The 10,262-nt window shown below is 44.1% G+C and overlaps 1 protein-coding gene across 14 annotated transcripts in view; it reads right to left on the bottom strand.

The window, feature by feature from the left end:
* GRIP1 (glutamate receptor interacting protein 1) overlaps window positions 1-10,262 on the bottom strand; it is a 315,500-nt gene continuing 305,238 nt past the window's right edge. For 10 of the 14 annotated variants that reach the window (XM_033162508.1, XM_033162512.1, XM_033162502.1 and 7 more), the window contains 6 exons: window positions 8,778-8,934; window positions 5,644-5,746; window positions 5,441-5,485; window positions 3,167-3,400; window positions 2,395-2,541; window positions 1-742 (listed from right to left, as the gene is read on the bottom strand). In XM_033162508.1, coding sequence (XP_033018399.1) covers window positions 506-742; window positions 2,395-2,541; window positions 3,167-3,400; window positions 5,441-5,485; window positions 5,644-5,746; window positions 8,778-8,934 — 923 coding nt within the window. In that variant the 3' untranslated portion in view covers window positions 1-505. The remainder of the gene's footprint in view (window positions 743-2,394; window positions 2,542-3,166; window positions 3,401-5,440; window positions 5,486-5,643; window positions 5,747-8,777; window positions 8,935-10,262) is intronic. The other 4 variants (XM_033162506.1, XM_033162507.1, XM_033162515.1 and 1 more) reach the window with 1 other exon arrangement.

Here is a 10,262-nt window from a genome sequence, read left to right as displayed (position 1 = left end):
CCCCACACACTTTTTCATTACCGCAGAAGCAACAGAACTATATAGTTCATTTAAAAAAACAACTACTATGATACAGTGATCTGGGTCCAGCAGCAATAGCCTGTGATTCCTTCACTTAGTTAACCAGCTGGTATTTGAATAAGTTGCAGTGTTCTCAAAATCAGATCCTCTGTTGTAATTATTTACATGGACGGGTCCCCCCCCCAAAAAAATCTTTTTACTTAAATCTTTCACTAATCTGCCATGATAGGATTTACAGCCATTTTCACCATTCGTTTCTCTTGTTACTAAGGGTCCGGTTGAAATGGCACTACACATGGGTGATAAAAAAGCAAGAGCAGAGCAAAAAACTCAGCGTTGGAAGCAAGTAGCAAATTATGAGAGGCCCCCCCCCCCCTGTGCTTCTTAATGCCACATGACAGCCACATGTTCAGTGTAACAGAAACCTGAAAGGGATTAGCACCATTTAAATGTTTTGCACTAAATACAGTTTTTCTTTTTTTGGCTACAAAGTGTTCATAGGCTCCCGTTTCATCTCTGAACCAGTGCTGTGTACACTTTGTTGAAGGAAGGCATTGTTTTGTTCGTTCCATTCCCCAGCCGGGAAAGTCTGTTGTTCCGAGCTCACCTTATGAGAGGCTAGAGGGTTTCGACTAATAACAAGTTCCAGTTTGTTACCAGACTCTGCTATAAGGGGCACAACCAGACAGCAGTCAAAGTCTCTTGTGCGCACATGGTTTACCTGAAAAGAAGAAGAAGAGTTTGGATTTGATATCCCGCTTTATCACTACCCGAAGGAGTCTCAAAGCAGCTAACATTCTCCTTTCTTTTCCTCCCCCACAACAAACACTCTGTGAGGTGAGTGGGGCTGAGAGACTTCAGAGAAGTGTGACTAGCCCAAGGTCACCCAGCAGCTGCATGTGGAGGAGCGGAGACGTGAACCCAGTTCACCAGATTACAAGACTACCGCTCTTAACCACTACACCACACTGTTTGTCTTGGATGAAAGGCAACAAAGGAAAACTGAATGCATCTCCTCCCCTCCCAAATGACCCTTAATCCTCGCGATACTATAGACCTACACAAAGTACCTTAACAAAAAAGGGGGAGGGGCTTTAAAAGAAGTAAATGTTTGGTAAAAGGCTACTGTTAAATTGAATTTATTTGCTCTGCTAATGCTTAGAAATAAATCTTAACTAGATACCATTATTCTGGAAGATTTGGAGTCAACTGTCATCGGTAATTACCATTCCCAATGGTTTCAGAAATATTAAATAGCACTGCGGACAGAATGGAACACTGTGGCACCTCCACAGCCGACCTGCCTGGTGACCAACTAATCCTCATTCAATCCCACCCCTGAAAATGACCTATGAGGTAGGATCCAAACCACTTACAAAACAGTGCTCACAACTGCCACTCCCTGAAGCTGATCCAGGAGGATACCGTGGTGGCTAAGAGATTGAGCGTAATCAATAGGGTTGCACTCCTCCATCTCTCCTGATAAAAGCTCATCGTCTATCAGGATGACCAAGGCTGCTTCATTCCCAAGGTTTATCAGTCATGATAAGCAGGTTGAATCTATAGAAGTTTACTGAGAAGTAAGTTCCACTGTGTTCGACAGGACTTTGTGTCAAGTGAGTGAACCTAGGCTTGCAGCTTTTCAGCATTCAATGACTGGGAGTGGCCGCCGGGACCACATAACACTGGTCCTGGGAGATCTACATTGGCTCCCAGTATGTTTCTGAGCACAATTCAAAGTGTTGGTGCTGACCTTTAAAGCCCTAAACGGCCTCGGTCCTGCATACCTGAAGGAGCGTCTCCACCCCCATCATTCAGCCCGGACACTGAGATCCAGTGCCGAGGGCCTTCTGGCGGTTCCCTCACTGCGAGAAGCAAAACTACAGGGAACCAGGCAGAGGGCCTTCTCGGTAGTGGCGCCTGCCCTGTGGAACGCCCTCCCATCACAGGTCAAGGAGATAAACAACTACCTGACATTCAGAAAATACCTGAAGGCAGCCCTTTTTAGGGAAGTTTTTAATGTGTGATATTTTTGTATCTGATTTTTGTTGGAAGCCGCCCAGAGTAGCTGGGGAAATCCAGCCAGATGGGCGGGGTACAAATAATAAATATATTATTATTATTATTATTATTGTCTTTACGTTATGTTGCTCTTAATTCATAGACTGGTGTGTGTGTGTTTCTTCCCTATCATTCAGTTCACAACACACGATGAATGAGGGAGCTGAACTTAGCTGTGCAACTGAATTTCAAATACAGTTTCCACTACTGTGAATGCTGAACTTGACTGCACAATGCTTTCTGTTCTACCAAAAAAACAAAAACCCCATGCCCTTGAAACGGCTTTTCTATGTTAGTATGGTTCACTCTTACCTGGAGCAGTCTGTCATATGGCTTCAACCCTCCCACATCTCCAGGTCCAGCTGGCCGAATATTTTTAACATACACGCCTTTTTCCAATAAGGCATCGGAGACGCTGAACCCAAAGTCCTCCATATCTGAATCCTTGTACAAAGTTACCTGTGGGGAAGGGGAAAGGAAAGATAATCTGATGTCTGCATTATAAAGATTATGGAAGCTCCGTTCTGCTCCATCTTTCCATGTCCTCCCCCCCCCAAATAGTTAGCTGTAGTGTGTGGGTAAAGGTAAAGGGACCCCTGATTCTGGGGTTGCAGCACTCATCTCACTTTACTGGCCGAGGGAGCTGTGGACCAGCATGACTAAGCCGCTTCTGGCGAAACCAGAGCAACGCACAGAAACGCCATTTACCTTCCTGCCAGAGCGGTACATATTTATATACTTGTACTTTGACATGCTTTCAAACTGCTAGGTTGGCAGGAGCAGGGAACAAGCAACAGGAGCTCGCCCCATCACAGGGATTTGAACTGCCAACCTTCTGGCGGCAAACCCTCACTGTGATCAACTCCTGCCTGGAAACCTATGTCCCCCCACTATGGAAGGATGTGTGGATCAAAAAATGGCTGCCACATTCACTTACGGACTCACTGTTAAGACCGTGTTCATGGAAGACAGTCTTACTCGGCCACGAGTGGTCGCCAGAGAAGAAGAAAGTCATCTGCTCCGTACTGCATTCAGCGCAAGATTACTGTCAGAAGGGGAGAAATCGGACGGGGCACCAACTCACCTTGTGTAACTCCACAGGAGTTGGTGACATAATTTCTTTCATCTCTTGCTTCATCTTCCGCAAAGCTACAGACTTTCTTCCCACATCTGAAGGCAACGTATTGCTACGGGTCGTCTGGCTGTAATGAGGCCTCGAAGTGCTTCTTTCCTGGAAGCTAGCCTGTCTTCCCAGGTGGCTGCGATGCTGCGGGTTGTCATGGTTCAGACTCATGGTGCTCCCTGACATAATGGTTGCCTGTAGCGTTAACAAAAAGTTTTTATCATACATGACATAGTAAAAAAACATCAGAAGATTAGGCTGTAACTAAAGGCAGCAGCATCTATTCTGTTGTCTTGGCCGGAACACAGTCACTTCAGAGCACAGCAAATGGCTGGAGGATAGATGGACAATTTTGAGTGGGAGTCCTCTGAAAAATGTACTTGACGAAAAAGGTTGTTGGATGACATTTTTATCCAATCTGCGGGGGACGGGAGTGACATCTTCTCTAATTGGTGAGTTACAATGGCCAGCCGTAGTCATGCTTGGCCACCAGAGGAACGAAAGTGGACTACAAAAATCTTTGCTGGCAAAAGTTCTTTACCTAAAAGCTATTTTGTTATTTAAATAAATCCTGGCACATGCATAATTAGTTTTTCCTAAATACAGTGGTCCCCCGCTAGACGAAAATAATTCGTTCTGCGAAAAATTTCGTCTAGCGGGTTTTTCGTCTTGCGGAGCGGCAATGGCAGCCGCGCTCCGCAAAACGAAAAAAAAAGACGAAAATTTTTCGTCTTGCGAGGCAGCCCCATAGACTTTTTCGTCTAGCGGGGCAGCCTTCCGCTAGACAAATGCCTTCGTCTAGCGAGTTTTTCGTCTAGCGAGGCATTCGTCTAGCGGGGCACCACTCTATAATGAATGCTACAGTAGGCAGCATTTTTACAGATCTGAGGTATTAAAACAAAGCAAGTCAACAAAAGATGCAGCAATATCTTTGATGAGAACTCATGGGAAGGCTACTTAGCACAGGTTTGGGAAATTGACTGGCAGGTACTTAGATCTGGCACTGGACCCAATTTGGCCTGCAAGGCTTTCTCCCAACCATGGCCATTTGCTGATGTGTTATGCGATGTCAAGACATGGCTCTAAAGGAGCAAACAGGAGCTCAAAGCAAGCTCCCAATTGTTCATGAGTAAGTGGGGCTCACTGACAGTGCCAGTCAGTTGATCAATACTGAAAAGTGAACTACTTTGAGAGGGGTCCAAACAAGGTTGGATTGATGGGAAACAAGGGTCTTGTTTCTGCAATATAATTTTGCACAGCTGCTTCCTGCTCGCAGAGATGCCAACAAGGCAGCTGAGCACAATTAGGGTAAGCAAATACCCAATTCATTCCCCCCCCTTTTTATATAAAAAAGCAACAACAACCCACCATGTCCTCTTTAAAATGGAGAATTATCAATCTACTGAAACATTTGTTCCCATTATCTATTTCCATATCCGTTTGCTGTGCTGTCAGGAAGGAATTTGGCAAGAGAAGCCTGAGGTACCATGCCTTTAGACAGAGCTTTCCCTTACGTTCCTCCGAATGGCAATTAAACTTAGATCAGGTCCACATGAAAGTAAACAGACGTGCAATACGGAAGCCATAATTCTGAGGCTGTGCAATCCACTCGAGCTCCATGAGTTTTACCCAGCTATGCCATTCACATTCCTTGTGGTTGCTCAGGGACCTCAGTATGACATAAAAAATGAAAATGAGACTCTGCCAGTTTTTGCAACGCAAGGAATTTAAAAGAACATAAAAGAAAATTTTCGAGGACTTGCCCTTTTGAAACGTTAAAACTATTTTAAGTTATATTCATTTTTGGTGTAATTAAGGAACATGCAGGCAACTTTAAACAAAGAGTTGTCTTTTTTTAAAAAAGTAAATCTATAGGTGGGAAGTTAATGTGGAATTCATTGCAGCTGTCTTGGCTCATCAGGTGACTCCCAATTTTAAAACTTGCAAAGTTGCTTTTCGTTTATGTTCCCCTTAATTCAGATTAAGTTTTGTTGCAAGAGATGCATGCCAAGGAAACCTTGTGTAAAAAGCAGCTGGAAGAGAATGGGATGCGCTGCTGCCTAGGAAAAATAAGCCTGCAAACAGGTGCAGCCAGCAGTAGCACAGGAGAAGCTTTTGAACACATAACACGATTGTATCATTTCAGCAGCAGTTCCATGAAAGAAAACAGCTTGGTTAGGGGGAAATCAGGGGAGGCAGCTGCACAAGCAAAATATAAACATAAAGGGTAGGTACCAAGAGAGTCATGTTTCTCAAACACAGACGCCTGTCAGCCTTGTCCTGTGGAAAGGGGGGGGGGTTAAAGCTTTAAAATGAATTTGTGAGATTAATGCAAACTTAGAAAAAAAAATAGAGGGGGGGGGAACAAAAAAAATGAGTGTTAATTGAAAAAGAAGTTGGTATATTGTGACGGGATTAAGATTTATTTATTGTTCTACCTCTAATTCCCTCAGAATTCCTGACTGTCCACAAGTCTCCAAGTCCTCCAGTGCTTGAGACCAGAAATTTTCCTCCTGGCCAGTCTCGGGGGCACCTGCAAAGCTGGATTCATAGAGAAAGGTTTGCTTAAGTGGCAAAGGCAACACGGCAGTGTACTTCATAGGAATGGTTTACAGCAACAAAACCAGACTTAAGGGCGAGCATGGGCAGGAAGCAAGCAAGCTTAGGCAGGGCTGTGGAGAAGGAGCGCGATTACTGACGCACAACACGGGGGCTTAATTAACCCAAGAATTTACAAGTGGTCTGTAAATAAAACTTCACACAAACCCCGGCCTACTTTTATTGCAGCAATCTTCATGGCTAATTCATGCTTAGGAGCTGCTATGAATGGTGAGGCTGCACATGCAGGCACATTTGTGAGGGAAAGGAAGATGCAAGATTAATGGTTTGCGTAAACTAAACTGGAAGAAAAGGCACAGCCTCTCGCTCCTTGCAATTATCAGCAATGACTGGAATTGCCACTCCCACACTTAAGATAGATTCCCAAATTCACCTAATGCAGATTTAGTGTACAACCCCACACTCACTGGTTCAGTGGCCAAGGGGTATTAGGATAAGTCCAGGTCTACTGCCTTAGCTGAAAAAAAAGCCTCCATGTGCAAATGCTCCTATGCTCTGCTGCGGAAGTAGAGTCTATGCACCTCCTTAAACAGAACGCAGTCGTGTTGGTGCAATGGAGGGGAGCACCCCTCAATTCTGTGGCACCGGCTACAAACATTCCGGAAATCTATCCAAGGACAGGATCTGGCATAAGCAGTTTCCCTCCTACTGACAAGTGGGAGGAGGGAAACGGTAGGAAAGAGATTGCTCTCTTTTCTGTTTCCTCCCTAAACATTAGGAAGAACTTCCTGACAGTAAGAGCTGTTCGACAGTGGAATTTGCTGCCAAGGAGAGTGGTGGAGTCTCCTTCTTTGGAGGTCTTTAAGCAGAGGCGTGACAGCCATCTGTCAGGAATGCTTTGATGGTGTTTCCTGCTTGGCAGGGGGTTGGACTGGATGGCCCTTGTGGTCTCTTCCAACTCTATGATTCTATGATTCTATGATTCCCAGAACTGGAAAAGGTTTGGGTGATTTGGAACAACTGCTGGCAAATCAGGGACAGAGCTTAGGGCCTGCAGATTCCCAGCCACAGGATTGCTCAGTTCCCCCCCCCCCAATATCTGTAAAGTATTTACTTTAGAAACGTGTAATCTCCCCACCCATCACCATTGGGGATCAATCCATATTTGATCACCGTTCCTTCAATCTGTATTTTAAGATGTGCTACCCAGAACCTAGGCCCAGATTTGCCCAAGACGTGCATTAGCCAACCCCTAGATTAGCACATAGACTTTACTTGGCATGCGACTGCTGGGGTAAGTAAGCCTCTGCTTTGCATCCAACCTACCACTTGCCAAAGTTGCTGCCAGCCTAATATGGCAGCACCCTACAGTTCCCCAAACGCAAGCAGAAACTAGATGAATGCTTAGAAATCTCTGGCCATGCATAGAGACTGGCTGCACGTGTGGGGGGGATTAGTATCCATTTCTGGGTGCATGTGTGGGAACCATTAACTCAGAAAATAAGCTTCTGATTGACTTGGCATCAGCCAGAGGAACAGATGTGTGGGTTTTAGTGCTATTTACCCCAGGTTTTGGATCAGATTCAGTTGCAACTGAGCATCTTCATTATCAGCAGAGACAAACTAGGGCACCTTCCTTTAGATTTATCATGGATTCACGAGTCCAAAGTGATAAAAAAAACTGCAGCAAGTCATTTCCCATGAGGACACTGAAGATAATGGTTTGGGACAGTGTGTGTGTTTTTTGGCGGGGAGGGCAGAGGGATTATTCAAGTCACGCTGTAATCACTAGTAACACTTTCCATGTGTTCTTTGAGAATATTGATTAGACTGTAGGTCAGCTGGAGAAACTAGCAATAATGCTGCCTGTCTGAGGGTTACAGCAAAACTCTTCTAAGGCCAGCAGCGTCAGGCAATTCTCTGAAGTACAGCAAGTAAACTGGGAACCAGAGCACAGAAGGTATATTGATTTTTTTAAACACAAACTATGTGTGACAGTGGCAAACCCCATATTCTTCAAAGTGGTTCTACACAGGGGATAGGGTGCAATTTAAAGAGCCAGTGGGGCAAATGGGTGAGGAATGCCGAACCCTCTCCCCTCAGTGCTTTTCTCCTAGGTGGGCTTACATCCAAGTTGGGCTCTATGCTGGAAGTAAACCTAACCGGGAGCAAAATCCCTGGCGGAGAGTTTGGGGTTCAGCACTTGCACTCATGTGTCCCCTTAGCCCTTTAAGTTGCACCCAACCCACTGGAAAAGTGAGCCTGTTGCCCCAATCATCTATAAAGACATGGATCTGTTGCCATCACCTGTGCTTTGGGCAAATTCTTTTCCATGACTTTAGCTTACTCTGCAAAATAAGGGGGCAAGCCATTGACTTATTCTGTCCTGGCTAGACACAACGTTTCCTGGCAGAGCCTCTCCAAGATGGGTGAAGGCTTGACAAGAATTTCATTGTCATTGGTAACATTTCAAAAGGGGAGATAACACCAGATGGTTGGGCTCTAAGGGGCTGCATCATCCCCTTGCCCCACATGGCTCCCCTTAAAGGGGCACAATGGCTACTGACCATGTGGAAACTGCAACCACACTACACATAGATAATGAAGAACCAGTCCTTACAAAGATGCATGTGCACGAAACTACATTTGTGTCAAATGTTGATGTGCGTGGAACAAGATTAGGGAAACGAAAGACTTACAACATTCAAAGGAGGGGGGTGGGGAAGGACCTTTTTCAGTTTAATTGTTGTATTAACAAGAACCAATGATCTATCCTTTTATGCATAGAATTTCACCGAGTGAACAAGTATTGCTTTCAGCATCATAACCTTTCATGAATGTCACTAACCTAACCTAATAAATCTCATGCAGCATGAACTGTAAATACCTCAGTAGTGAGAGGACAAACTGGCAACTGGCATTTTGAGCCCAGGCAAGTGGTGTCTGTACTCACAAAGAAAGTTGCTGCTGCTGCTGCTGCAAAGATAAATTGAGTAACTGAGGCAAAACATACCTGCTTGCGACTGGTTTATCCCATTCATCGTCACTTAGCCCTGTGTTGTGGAAGGGGTTGGTTCGGGGCCTGTTGGGAGGGGATAAACTGCTCCTTTGTTTTGGACTCCTCCATTCAAATGTGTTGAAGTTGTATCCTGAAGCCTGATAATTGGGACCTAAAATATTAACCGTATTTGTAAAACCGTGATGCTTTAAACGAAGAAAATGTTTTATAACACTACATCGCACCCCTAATAACACAGTGTGCTTTAACTTATTTCATTGTTCTTCCAGCAGTTACGTGAGCTAAAGCCATCCTTGTTCCCATTTCATGCATGTGGAACTGAGGCCATGAGAGAGTTGCTCAGACTTATCAAGGGAATAGACTGATTTGAACCAACATCCAATTCTTCACTGAGTCTCAAAAGTGTAGCTCACCTGGCCTTCTCAATCTGTGATAAAGAAAGGACCTGACATACATGATATCAAAGAACTCGTAGAAGAGTAATTATAACAAAGAAACAAGGCAATATATTCCAGTCAGAGTCTGGGAATGCAGAATGTCACACAGCAAACTGTCTGTACAAGCTTAAAAGAAAGTTTCTATAAATATATTTCTATAAACACCCAACACCCCTTATTTGCACATGTCATTCTTCGTAGGAGATGTAAAGCAACCAATGCATGCCGTCGTATTACATTTTTTTGGTGATGTACTAAAATACTGGTATTTTGGCACTCCGTTATAAATGAAATGAAATTGATAACAGGGTGCAACTTCCATTTGATCCATTAGCAGTCTTGTGGACACAGAGTTGATAATATTTCTCTAGGCATTCATGTGAAGGGCAGATAAGGAGCAGCCCCTTCTCTCTAGTTGCTGCTTGCAGTGTTCTGGCTCAATAGTAATATTCCATTTTGCTGGGCTAGGGAACAGATTAGAGAGAAGTAGCCTTGCACTACCATCACAGGTTCTCACACATAGTAAAAAACATCCTGTGGTGTGCAAGCTTCTACACCCAGCTATGGAATGAGTGGTTGGTAGGATGGGGATCCTGAAAAGCAGAGAATATTGCAGAATAGGGAGTATGTTAAAAACCATAGATAATACGGGGAAAAAATATATAGGCCATATCACTATCATGTTAAGTAAGGGAACCAAAGGAAAGGTCATCTAAACTGTACTTGCACTACAGATTACTGGGAACACGGTTATCAAGTTATCCTGTTTAGCAAGTATTAAGTTTATCTGCATTAGGAAAAGAAATGGACTGAATCTGAACTGGAAAAGTTGGACAGAAACCAGCCAATACTTCAAAAACTGAAATGGAAACAGCAAGCTGAAAAACCAAGGACATCTTTTTATAATGGCTCTTATAAGCTGTGAGATAAAATAATGAGCTGTCTTGAAAACTATCATCTTCCTATGCTAATGACTTGCCAGTGTAAGCACTTCCATCTTTACACAACTTTGGCCACAGACAAAATACCTGAGAGGACCTGT

The sequence above is a fragment of the Lacerta agilis genome, chromosome 10, assembly GCF_009819535.1.
Source record: "Lacerta agilis isolate rLacAgi1 chromosome 10, rLacAgi1.pri, whole genome shotgun sequence".
Lineage (NCBI taxonomy): Eukaryota > Metazoa > Chordata > Lepidosauria > Squamata > Lacertidae > Lacerta > Lacerta agilis.
The sequence above is the reverse complement of the archived record's forward strand: the minus strand, read 5'-3'. Positions and strand labels throughout refer to the sequence as shown.